Here is a 13,868-nt window from a genome sequence, read left to right as displayed (position 1 = left end):
ACATTACCTCAAAGTAATGAAATGTGTGTGGCAGGGCATCTTTAAAGAATTATGAAGCAACATTTTGCCACAAGCAAAAGAGCCAAACTGAGAGTGACATTTGTAGACTGGCTGCCCATGGCATGCTTTGTATTCTATTCAGTACCTACATTTAAACAACTAATTATTACTTTACACTCCTGGCAAGAAAGTGAGACAACATACACAGCGCACTTGGAGCGCTGTGCGCATTCACACCCCAGTGAAATGTATTTCTTGAAATGTAGGTCTGCTGTTCAGACCCTGAAGGACTTTATTTTCTGTTCATTGCTTGTGGGAGTATTTCTACTTATCTCAATAAGGAAAATATAAGAGCCTATGTTGAGTACAAATATGTCTTCTGAAGGCCTAAACAGAGCCCAGCCAAAAACTCCAATAAAATTTTGATCAACTTTGAGGGACAGCTATGACCATGCAGGATCATCCAGACCAAATGTGACGATTTTGCTACATACTATTCCTATTTATGTACCAGCATGCCAATTTTGAGCCACCTACATGGTTTAGTTATTGCACTATGGGCTTGTGAACTTTGACAAAAAAAAGAGGCCGAACAAAATCGACAACCCCCTCCCCCCGTAAAACTGGCTGTATCTTGTAAATTATTGATCTTACATAAAAGTAATTTTACAGTGTGTCTCCTGGGTAACATGGGTATACCTGGTAAATTTTTTGAGACCTAAGTGCGTGGGCCCTGGTTGAATTGACGTGGAATGACCCAGAGGTGTTCTGGAGTTTCCATTTTGGATTTTAACGTGGATAATCAAGGAAATGCTGAAAATGGCATAGTTAGATTAGATTAGACTAGATACATTAGATTACGCTAACAGAATAACCAGTAGTCAATTCCTGTCAACTAGCAAAATACATCCTGCTGCAGACCATCATTAATTGTCTTACTGTTTCCCCCTAGGACCTACTTATTCATGTGATGAGCTGCCACCATCTGATTCAGAGGATGAGACCAAGCCCAACCAAGACCAGCCACACCTACGGTTTGAGATCATTAGTGATGATGGTTTCAGCGTGGAAGCAGACAGCATTGAGGGTGAACTCTTGCAGTCTATTCTGCATCTCTTTGTTTCACAGATCTACAGTATAGGGTTGTCAAAAGAACAAGCTACTTCTAATTAATTACTTATAGAATAAATAGAAAGGGGGAAAAAAACCTCAAAGTTAATTGCACTCATCCAATGAAAATCTCTCAGCATCGACCACACAGATTTCAATAGTAGTGTCTTTTTTGGAACAAACTACACTAAGTTCCTTTTTCTTGCAACCTTTTTGCATGTGAAAGTGTTATTTTCATTCAGAACAAACATATTGGGTCAAGAGAAAATAAACATTATATCAATATTTGCCAGGGGTATGAATAATTTTGTTCTTAACTATAAGCACAGAAATAATTAATTCAATAAATTGCCATCAAGTCTGGAGAGTTTTGTTGAAGTGAATTGTGTTAACCTGGCTGTGAACCATGGGGTGTTGTGCAGAATATCTTGCTTTGCACACATACTCTATGTCTTCACAAAAGGATTCTGGGTCCTGTACCATGAATGCCTTCCCCATTTCTCTCCCACTCAATTATTCACATCTCTTCACTATCTCATTAAATAAATAAAACATAAAAAGCCCTAAAATGTATGTAAAAAAGATGTCACAGTCACTGTGACCGTGTGTGTCAATTAGTCCAGGTCACCAGTACCAACCTAAAAAGTACTCCAATCAGTACTTGTGCTTTATCTTACTGGTCCATTTCATCAATTGATGAAATAATTTGAGCACAGGCTTTACTGATTTTAGTTTCTGTTTGCATTGTTGCAGTGAGTTAGAATTGCCTTCAAATTATGACAAAAGAAGTAAAGTCTATTTAACCTCTTGACCATGAAGGTTGAATTACCGAGAACACTTGTTTTATTAAATATATATTTAAAAGATGATATACTGGCTTGCTTTGTATTTTGACCTCATGAGATACCTTTCTGCCTCTCTAGTGGCTTGGCGGGCAGTGACAGACGGTGTTCAGGAGGTGCGTGCTGCCCACCACCTGAAGCAACTTACCTGCATGGACATAAGTGGTGCCCAGATGGCAGGCATGCTCCATGATGCAGTGGTGTTCCTTGTGGAGCAACTAGAAGGTGCTCACCATTGTCTACACCACACCTTCCGTTTCCATAAGCAGGTGGCACAAGAAGAGGACCTGCCTGTCAACCCCAGTGGCTGTGCACGTGCTGAAGTGTATCTACGGTAGGTTGTTGCCATGATGTTAAAGATCCCCCCAGAATGTAGCACTGTAGCTGCCTGGCTGCTGTAGCTGTTGGCTGCATCAACTCGAGTTAGGTAGCACAGATTTTTTTTTTTTTTTGTACCGACATTACTCGGTGACATTACTGAGTCAGTTGCCAGAATTATATGTTTTAGGCAGTAATGCATCATTTTTAGTCCCGCTCCCACCCACATCTGTAACATTATTTCCTGCTCCTGCCCGCTAAAGCCCACACAAGATATGCAAAAGGGATATTAAGTTTTGCTTTCTGTCTCACAAGAAAGGAGCACTTGACACACAGAGCTGAGAAAGACTTCCAGATGTCTTGATTGTGCCCTCTTCCTCTGTCATGCTTTCGATTTCAATATCCGTCAATTAGGCTGCTTTAACCTATTTTTTAATTCTGCCTAGTAGAACATCCAGCTCAACTATAGCCTACTTATGTAGCCTACACTACTTAAATTAATTTACATATTTTATTTTACGCACATATTTGATTTGCAGGATTACAGTGAATCATTTGTTTCAACCGCACCCGCAAACGCACCTCTCTCATCCCATCAACTCCCGCATAGAACTTTCAAAGCTTGTCTCAAAGACCTGCGGGTCTAGCGGGACTCCGGGAGTGCAGACCCCTAGATTGAATAGCACTTATATTTGTAATACCTGATAAAAGAACAGAAATGTTGCGGTTACTCGAGGTAACCTCTGTTCTCTGAAGGAGAATGCAAGACGTCAGTACTTTGGGATAACTTCAAAGAGCGTGCGTAGTCAGGACAGTGTATGGCCAGCCCGTAACTTACTCTTTCGGCATAAGCCCAGTGAAGGGACTTGGCTACTTGAGGCAAACAGTACTGACTCATGTCTCATTTTCACCCTCAAAGTTGAACGGCTTAACATAAATACTGGGGATAAAACAAGCATTTTCAGTTAAAGGAACCGTATGTAAGATTGTGGCCAAAACTGGTACTACAATCACTTTCAAATTATTGTAGAGCGGTGACCCCCCCAACCCCCCGCCCCGAATGGCAGAGCTGGCAACCCGGATGCCGAAACACTACTGACTTTGTGATTAGTAGATAGGTGGAGGATGGCACATCAGGCCAAAACACAACATGACAACATCAACATCAGTTGAGGGCTGCAACTTCACTTTTTAAATGACAATATCCTGGCCGGACTACTGTTGTCAGTGATAGTAAAACGAACATGATTTTTCAATGTCAAGTGACATAACAGGGCCATTTTCTGATTAATTGAAACACATTTCTTACATACGGTTCCTTTAACTTACATATTTTTAACAGGAAAATGTCTCAATTTCCATGCCAAACTGTTTCTTGTCAACATGTTCCCCTGACTCAAATGTTCCTTCCAATCACAGGAAGTCAACTTTTGATATGTTCAACTTCCTGGCTTCACAACATAGACAGCTCCCAGACATTGGGCCATATGAGGAGGATGAAGATGATATTCCTCTCAAATCTATCAGGTAAACAACTTTTTCTCAGTCAGAAATGGCATACCTCTAGATACTCTTGATACTGTTCTAAATTTGTGTATGAGAAAACATGCTGTGCATGCCTTTCTCTACCTGTTTAATGTATTTTGTGGTTTTGTTCTGTGACAGACGTGCCACAAATCAAGAGCTACCAATGGCCATGCGATTCAGGCACCTGGAAAGGACATCAAAGGAGGCTGTTGGCGTTTACAGGTAAGGCAGGAGGTGGTAACACCACCATGGTTATATTTGGAAATGTGACTATTTCCTGTGCATATTTTCCTCTGAAGTGACAGAATGGCACATTTACCATTTATATTCTTGTAGCCTTTTGTTAGAATATACTTTTATCCAAAGAGACAAGGCTCCACCATGCCTGCCTTTCATCATAACTTACGTTTAATGCTTCTGATTAAAGAAATCCAAATTAAGTTTGTAATTAATTCATAGAGATAACAGTGGCCACCAGCTGATTATAGTGATCCCACATAGTAGTACAGAATGAAACTGGTATTTTCACTCACTTTCATTGCCGGTCGTGATAGAGTAAACTGTAAACATTGCAGTGGCAGAACTAGTTCTATTAGTTTATTATAAACCATGATAAGAAATAAGTGTGTAACCCTACCCTGGTCATGAACGAATATTATGGTTGCCTATAAGAGATAGGATTGATAATGCATTTATCCTAGCCATCTTTTTAAACATCCAGAAATGTCCTAGAATTGTAAACATATGTCAGTGAACATGACACTGGAATTGACCCTTTTTGAAATGGAAAAATATGAATGCTATAATGTGATGTCCCCATTTTCTCCTTAAATAGGTCTGCCATCCATGGCCGTGGACTGTTCTGCAAAAGAAACATTGATGCAGGAGAGATGGTCATCGAATATGCAGGCATAGTAATTCGTTCAGTTCTAACAGACAAGCGAGAGAAGTACTATAACAGCAAGGTGAGCTCTACTGTAGATCAGTGTTTCCATTTCCTTGTAATTGCCTTCTTTTTACTGGCAATTAGCTGGTGAATTTAAAAAAATAATATTCCACAATGTCCAGTAAGAATGCTCATACATTTAAGAACAGTGTAGCACTAACTGTGAGTATAACCTACAAAATCACCTTTGTCGGCAGTCTCAACAGTCCTGTTGTATGAACATTGCAGGCCTACAGCTAATTGTCCTGTTTCAATTGTCTGAGCTTATCCACACAGCTATGTTATGGCTAAAATAAACTTAGCACAAAAAGTAAGGAAATTTGTGTTTGGTAGATTATTTCTCTGTGGTAACAATTATTTTTTGCAATACATCTTATACCGTTGGAAAGCCTGTTTAGTTCCCTTTCAAATGGTGCCCCATTTGGGATGTGGGGCACTTGTGGGGGCAGCATGTATGTGGGTTGCGCCCATGAAAAATTTGCCAAATCTTCTGACCAAGTCTTGTAGCTGAAGGACTATTTGTCATATGTGATTGTACAGGTACACTAGAAGTTAAATTGAGTTTTGTTACAACTCCCAACTGAAGAAGACAGTGAGAAACAAATAAAATAAGTAAATATTCGGTCATTATTCAGTGTATTCGGGCATTCCTTGCCTTAATTTCCAGAGGGTAGCTGCTGAAACTCTAAAACTGGGGTGGTAAATGTCATAAATGATGATCTTTGACCAGTGAGCTTTTAGATTTGACTGATAAAATATATTCTGGACACACTGAATGGAATCTTTTGAACCATAAGAGTATACCCTGAGACAGTAGACAATACCCTGTTTTTAATATTTTATATTTGGTAGCTGTCTTTAATGTCTTGTGATTGTGTCAACTGTTCACTTTCATCGTCTATAAAATAACATTTAAGAATTGCTTGTTTATTTTAAACTGAACTCATTTGTGTTTTATGTGGTCTTCTGCAGGGGATTGGCTGCTACATGTTCCGCATAGATGACTTTGAAGTTGTCGATGCCACCATGCACGGAAACGCAGCACGCTTTATTAACCACTCCTGTGAACCAAACTGTTACTCTCGTGTTATCAATGTGGAAGGCCAGAAGCACATTGTCATCTTTGCTCTGCGTAAAATTTATCGTGGTGAAGAGCTCACTTATGACTACAAGTTCCCCATAGAGGATGAGAGTAACAAACTTAATTGTAATTGTGGGGCCAGACGCTGCCGCCGCTTCCTTAACTGAAGGTAGACAGTTGCAGAAATATCACAGACGTCTTTTCATCTGGAGAGTTTCTAATTTTCTAATGCAACACGAAGAGAAAGGGCAACATGCATTATGGGTCTTCCAAATAACAGGACATTTAGTTATTGGCTGGTCAGTTGGCATAATTCAGCTATCAACTTAGCCTTCAAACTGCAAAACCATAACATTACTTTCTGCAGGATACAGATATAAGGAGAGGAAGTGAAACATTTCAGACTCCACCCCCTTCCTTCTTTGTCACTCTTTAAGTTGCCAGTGGTTACAGTAAGGACGAGGAGTTTGTGCAGTAATTTTGGCATGCTGACTTAGTAATTATCCTTGGTGTTGATTCAAACAAGAGACTACAGTAGATGCATTTCTCATAAGTCTGATCTTTGTTTTACTTTATTTTGCCAAACAGTTTCCCCCCCTAGGTCAGCCATTTGAGATGGTTGCCATAGTCTCATTTCCTGTTGGTTCCATCACACTTTTTTGAGTGCCTCTTCCTGTGTGACTGAAAGCTCTTCTCTTTTTTTATGTCAGATTTTTACGGTGCTAGAAAAGCTCAGAGCTTTCTTTCTCAGGTTCTAGAACTGAAGTATTGCTTCTTGTTGACCCAAGGGAGTAATGTGTCAATATTCTGTCATTTTAATTTGTATGTGTTTTTTGTTTCTTCTTCTTCTTTCAGACTCATACAATTTTTTAAAGCAACAGTAGTGCATTAGTGTCATACCAGTTATGAGAGATCACAGTAGAATGTTACTTTCTCTTTCCATGGTCATTACAAAGAACACTACTGAAGTTTTTGTGTAAAAAAAAAACATACATTACCACTTTTGTATTTTACTGTGATATTCATTCATTTATGGCATGTCTTGTTATGCTGTCAGAGACATGACTGCTAACTGTTGAGAGATTGTCTATCCAAAATGTCAAAGTTTGATTTCTTATCCTCAGGCTTAAGCATAATTTGAACATAGGCTGAGACTGCCATGAACAAGACCTGCTTGTCCACCTTCGCTATTCTGTTCCATAAGATAAATTGCTATAGTCTGTAGATATACAATTATGGATCCTGAGCAAAAACTGTTGTGTACAAGTTGTATTCAGGATCACAAATTGCTCATGGGACATTTATTCACTTCACATTTTGATGTGCTCTCCGTTTCATCAGGTGTCTTGAAGGTTGTCTGCAGTTCTTGGTACCAACCTTGGTAGCATGGTTTTATTTTCCACTTTTGAGTTCATCTGCTTGTGTAGCCAGAAAAAAATGGAACAAAATGGTTTCATTATGCATGTAAGTGTTTATGTGTATTTTTATAAAAATACTCTCAAGGAAGCAAAATCACTCATCAGCGCTGTCATCATAGAGCACCAGAGATTTTTTTAAGGTGTGAACTAAGCAGTTAGCTTAATGCCAGCCCTGTCTTGGAAGAGTTGTGTTAAACTTGTCCTCCCTGTGTCATCACATCAAAATAAGAAAAGATGGAATTCCGCAAATATTGCAAGGATTCTACCTCAACTTGTTATGGAATGACATCAAAACTAAGGCAACTAACAAAAATGGAGTACCAATATGTTTTTTGCCTGTTTTTGTGTGCAATGAAGGACACGTGAGATATTGGTGAAACCATCACAATTTGTTTTACTGCTGTTGAAAGTGTATGCTCATGTTAAATTTTATTTTAAACATATGAATAGGTTTTTTTTAAGACAAATAGTACATAAATGTGCAACACGTATCCTTGTAACTTTGTACAAAATGAACCCCAAGTTGTAAATAGTTGTATCATATTTCTAAAACTGATTCATTTTTTTCTATGCACTTTTTTATTTATTGTTATTTGATTAATAAAGCTGTTAAGACATTTGAACAAAGTTCATTGATTTGATCAGCCCATAGAACGCCTGGCTAAAAAGTGCAGATTTTTTGGCAGAAAGTTTCGGGACACTCCACTGACCACTCACACTCATTTACGGACCTCTAAACCCAGCCATCTAGCGCCACCAACAGGTCAAAATCTGGCCGAAAATTTCTAAAGTTATGAAATTTGGCACACTGATTCAGCACTGTCCCATGATCACTCTCACCAATTTCCAGAACTCTATGCCCAACACTCTAGCGCCACCAATGGGTCGAACCTGGATTGCATTCACGCATGTGACCATTGAACGGTGCGTCCGATTTTCACATATCAGGCACCGTTGGAATCCCTGGAGCGACCTAAGTTCAATGACCCCTATTACGTCACTTTCTGCCATATTGGACCTCCGCCATATTTGATTTAGTCCAAACTCTACGAAAAGTTTCAGCGGTCAGAAATTTCGTCCGATTTTCATGGAACTTGGCGGAGATGATCTTCTTCCCGAGCTGCACAAACGATACTTTCAATCACCAGTCAGATTTTTCAATTTCATTTTTGTTTGCCCGTGACAGTGAAATATGTGAAATATGGTGATGAAGACGCCAAACAGGAAGTGGACAAACATCTAGGTGACGCTTTGAGTTAACATAACAAGACTTGATGCCATTAGTCAGGACACTGTCCCAATCACTCACAGCAATTTTCATGCATATACATTGAACACTCTAGCGCAGTGTTTCTCAAACTTTTTCAGACCAAGGACCACTCAATAAAAATAGCCTCACGGACCACCTAGCTAAAAAAAAAAAAAGTAGACCTACTTCAACAGTAAATTACACAATAGGCCTACTCGCTGATTGTCTTTGCACCTTGCTTATTGTGTCAGAGAATTTATATGATTTAAACTGGCATGCCAGTGTTGCAGAAATGTTTGGATTTACATACAAGTTGGTTCAATATTGCAAACAATTATATTTGACCACGTCTGCTCACGGACCACTTGGGCTAGCTTGCGGACCACCAGTGGTCCCCGGACCACACTTTGAGAAACACTGCTCTAGCGCCACCACCAGTTCAAAGCTGGACATGCGTTCATGCGCGTGATCCTTGACTCTTTTGTCTGATTTTCACAATTGAGGTAGCGTCTGAATCCTTGTACAATCTCGAAGTTCATCGACCCTATCCCCGTCACTTTCCGCCATATTGGACCTCCGCCATATTGGATTTAGTCCAAACTCTACAAAAAGTTTCAGCGGTTACAAATTTCATCCGATTTTCACAGAACTTGGCGGAGATGATTTTTAGACCGAGCCGCACAAACGATACTTGTCAGATTTTTTATTTTCAAGTTTGTTTGCCCGTGACCAATTGTCAGATTTTTTATTTTCAAGTTTGTTTGCCCGTGACAGCCAATTACACATGGCGACGATGCCGCCTAACAGGAAGTGGGCTAACATCTCGGCTACGCTTTAATGTGTGAAGTTTGTACAGGGACTTGGAATCTGATTGTGAGGACGCACTAGGAAATTGGCATCATTTGCCCTCTATAGGGGGCGCTGTAATACAGGAAGTGAGCTTGTATCTCAGCAACGCTTTGATGTACAAAGTCCAAACTTGGTATAAGGACCTGTTACCATATTGTGATGATGCACTAGGAAATTGGCATCATTTGCCCTCTATAGGGGGTGCTGCAATACAGGAAGTGAACTCGTATCTCAGCAACACTTTGACGTATAAAGTCCAAACTTGGTACAGGGACTTGGTATCTGATTGTGATGACTCAATAGGAAATTGGCATCATTTGGCCTCTATAGGGGGCGCTGCAATACAGGAAGTGAGCTTGTATCTCAGCAATGCTTTGATGTATGAAGTCCCAACTTAATACAGAGACAAAGTAGCTGATTGTGAGGACATGCAAGGAAAGTGGTCTCATTTGGCCTCTAGGGGTGCTGTAATAGACAAATTGAGCTCACATCTCAGCAAATGTTTGGTGTATGAAGTCCAGGGACATGGTAGCTGATTGTGAGAACCCACAAGGACATTGGTGTAATTTTCACCTCTAGGGGCACTATAACAAAGTAAATTAGCTTATTTCTCAGCCATTCTTTATCCAATTGCAATCAAGCTTGCTATGAGTGCTTGCTCATGCCATGGCAACGCCATTCCTGCTATAGCGCACTGCTTGGCCCCCACATTGCTGCTTGCTATATTTATTATTAGGGGTCCAGGCAGCGTAGCTGCAGGACCCCTATTGTTTCTGTACCGTTCATTTTTGGCCAAAATTCTGTAAAAGTCATACTGCAGCCTAAACCGTAACTCCAAAACTCTTCAAATTTTCAGGTATGGTTACCAGTACCCCCCTCTACCCATAACCCAAAATGTGGGGTACTGCACCCAAAGGTGGCGCTATTGGAAAAAAAAGTTAATTATGCTAATTTCTCCTTACCAGATTGACCTAGACTCAAAATTCTTTCATAATATTAATCTCTAAACTCAGATCATTTTTTTTACTGCTCAGAATTTTGATATTTCGTTCCATTTCAGAGATATAGGCCAATAAAGTTAGACCACTTAGGCCTTTTTTCCTAGATCACCTATATTCCTATAAACTGTAAGTCCTAGAAACTTGAGATTTTCAAGTATTGTTACCAGTACCCCCCACTACCCATAACCCAAATTTTGGGGTACTGCACCCAAAGGTGGCGCTCTTGTCAAAAACGCTTATTTCTCCTTACCAAATTGACCTAGACTCAAAATTCTCTCATTATATTAATCTCTAAATTCAGATGCATCTTATTCACCCTGGTCTTATGCTCTAAAAATGTTTACTTTTGCCACAATTTCAGAGAAAAGCCAAACATCAAGTTATCAAAATAATTTGGATATGTTCTTCCATTTCACAGATATAGGCCAATAAAGTTCGACCACTCAGCCCATTTCTCCTATATCACCTATATGAGTATTTTTTTTCCTTGGATAACAACCATACAACCATCATTAGGTGGATACCATTAAAGGAGAATTCCGGTGTGATATTGACCTAAAGTGTATTGAAACATGATACCGAGTGTGAACGTATGTCTCATAGCCCATCTCGGCTTGTCCCCTGCACTCCAAAATCTGGCACTAGTTAGCCGATGCTACCAACAGCTTTTTCAATAGTGGTGCTTCGGCATCCATGCAAATAAATCACTGTTTTACACCCATTTACGAGGCTCAATGTATCTCCACACTTCATTGGTAGATTTCCGAGGGCCCTGACATTTAAAACGAGACATTGAGAACTTTGAAAAAGCACTGGTAGTTTACTTACAAGACGATTTATACAGACAGTCTTCTTCGAAGTTTAGCGTTTGCAGCCATCTTGAATTTAGTCACGATAAGTTGAGCAACGAGTCAGAATGAACTGGTATGATAAGGGATCAGATTCCAAAAATAATTCAGTGGAAATGCATGGATTCCAGTTTCTTCCAGTAGCAGCATCTGGAATCCATGCATTTCACAAGCACATCAGGTGTACCCTTTCAGGAAAGCCCTTCATTTTATTGTCAAATGTATGCTTGGAGTTTTTCTTGTGTGTTTACCAACACATATTTTCACCATGTGAATGTGACTGCCCAATATGTATGATTGTCAGTGGCTCAGTGGGCTAATGCCTTGTACTGATGTTTCTCAGGTTGAGTGTTCGAATCCCTGTTAGCGCTTTAGGTTTTGTCATTTCAGATTCACACCATTGAACGGCACCTGAATGACATCAGCCAATCAACATTCACACTCATCAGTTGCCAAGAATCAGAATGCCGGGACTCTCTATTACATTTAGGGGAACTTCTTTGTTTACTATTTTTCCTTCACGTCTATCATATTTATATTTCATCCATTAGTGTTCATCTCTACAAATGTGTAATTGCCCCAGAATTTCAAAAAGTTTTCAACACACATTTTCACCATGTGAATGTGACTACCCAATATGTAGGATTGTCAGTGGCTCAGTGGGATAATGTCTAGTGCTGGTGTTTGTTAGGTTGAGAGTTCGAATCCTGGTAGAGCTTTAGGCTCAACCTGCACATGCTATTGGGTATTGAAGATTCACACCATTGAACAGCACCTGAATGAGATCAGGCAATCGACATACACAGTCATTAGTTGCCAAGAATCAGAATGCCGAGACACTCTGACATTTAGGGGAACTTCTTTGTTTACTATTTTTCCTTCATCATTAAGTCTATCATATTTATATTTCATCCATTAGTGTTCTTCTCTACAAATGTCTAATTGCCCCAGAATTTCAAAAAGTTTTCAGGTGTACTCTTTCAGGAAAGCCCTTCATTTTATTGTCAAATGTATGCTTGTACACATTTTCACCATGTGAATGTGACTGGCCGACATGTAGGATTGACAGTGGCTCAGTGAGATAATGTCTTGTACTGGTGATCCTTAGGTTGAGAGTTCAAATCCCACTTGAAGCATTAGTGTTCGAATGCTGTTGGGTTGTGGAGGTCAGCATACTAGAATAGAATGCTGTTTGGTTCTGGAGGTTAGCACACTATAACATTACAGCTACTTGTCAATATGGACTTGTAGTGCAAGGCAAGTATAACTGTATGATTATAGGCTGTTTATCTTATTGACTCCGACACAGCTGTAGCCTATAATTATTTGTTATTCTTATAATATTTGTCATTTCTTATACATATTTAGTCGGCTCTTCAACTTGACAAAACAACTCTATATCGGTTAAGGATGTCACGCATGAAACAATGCTGCAGAAACACGAAAATACGGAAAATCAGTTCCTGTTTATCTATTGCACAATGGGTAATAATTTAAAGGAATCGTGTTGCAGTCTTGTAAATAGTGACCCTGCAAGATCCCTAGTCATTGCAAAATCATAGTCTGTGACTTAAAACTCTACTATTTGTCTTAAGATGTGAGAGGGTCTGAGACTGTAGTCTTTCAAAAATCGTTTCCAAATCTTTCCAAAGTCTGTCAGTGTAAGAAGGGCTTGAGGTGAGTGCTGTGGAGAAATTGCAGGATTGTTTGGCTCTGCCACCTAACCACACCCAGTTTACCTGCTGGGAAACCCTGTAGCTCCGGAGCAGGGGCTCAGACCAGGATAAATTGTTTGCTAAGCCCTCAGTTCACTCTTTTGTTCATCTCAACCCAGCACTCCAGTGTGTCCTGCTCTGTGTGCGTCTTTGAGTTAACGTAAGTCATCACTTTAATGACCCTCACTATGACTTTTGTGATGTTTATCAGTCTGTAGAGTAGCTCTGCCATCATGTGTAAAGTTAAGGTCTTTGTTTGTTGGTTTGGTGTGTTGGAGTCCCATGTGAGAGATGATTACAGTAGGTGATGTTGGTTGACTTGGGATGTCAAGTATTGTTTAGTTGTACCTTATATAGCCATATGATTTCAGTTTATTGTTCAAATGTCAATTGGTTTGTTTGTGAGTTGGGATCTGTACTGATTTACCCCATTTCACTGATTACTCCATTTTCTGTTTGTTTCACTTGTGTTGCACCGAAACCTGCCATCTCCGTGTCATCACTCCATACCATTGAGCCTTCTGACCGAGGCTCTGCCTGCTCGCCACACACTCACTCTACCTCGACCCACACGCCCCCTACAGTTCCTTCCAGTTGGGTTGTGGAGGTTAGCATACTAGAATAGAATACTGTTAAGAATACTGTTGGGTTGTGGAGGTTAGCACACTATAACGTTACAGCTACTTGTCAGGACTTGTCGTGCAAGGCAAGTATAACTGCATAATTATAGGCTGTTCATCTTATTGACTCCAACACAGAACCCACCCCCACCCCCCTTCACTTACCACCACAAATACAATTCCATTCTGTGGGAAACACTGCCTTCCATTATCAGACCCTTCATCTTATCCATGACAAATGCATAGTCCTGTAGAATAGAGTAGAATTGTTAGAATACTGTTGGGTTGTGGAGGTTAGCACACTAGAATAGGGTATTGTTAGAATACTATTAGGTTGTGGAGGT

General features: G+C 39.9%; 1 protein-coding gene across 1 annotated transcript in view; it reads left to right on the top strand.

Moving 5' to 3' along the window:
• Positions 1–7,865, top strand: part of kmt2bb (lysine (K)-specific methyltransferase 2Bb) — a 94,989-nt gene extending 87,124 nt beyond the window's left edge. Inside the window, exons 32-37 of the mRNA XM_048261956.1 lie at positions 953–1,087; positions 2,034–2,286; positions 3,690–3,797; positions 3,936–4,019; positions 4,633–4,762; positions 5,716–7,865. Of these exons, the coding sequence (XP_048117913.1) occupies positions 953–1,087; positions 2,034–2,286; positions 3,690–3,797; positions 3,936–4,019; positions 4,633–4,762; positions 5,716–5,991 (986 nt within the window). The 3' untranslated portion in view covers positions 5,992–7,865. The remainder of the gene's footprint in view (positions 1–952; positions 1,088–2,033; positions 2,287–3,689; positions 3,798–3,935; positions 4,020–4,632; positions 4,763–5,715) is intronic.
• Positions 7,866–13,868: the final 6,003 nt, after the last annotated feature.

Source organism: Alosa alosa, chromosome 13 (genome assembly GCF_017589495.1).
Source record: "Alosa alosa isolate M-15738 ecotype Scorff River chromosome 13, AALO_Geno_1.1, whole genome shotgun sequence".
Lineage (NCBI taxonomy): Eukaryota > Metazoa > Chordata > Actinopteri > Clupeiformes > Clupeidae > Alosa > Alosa alosa.
This window is presented reverse-complemented; position numbering and strand designations above follow the sequence as displayed.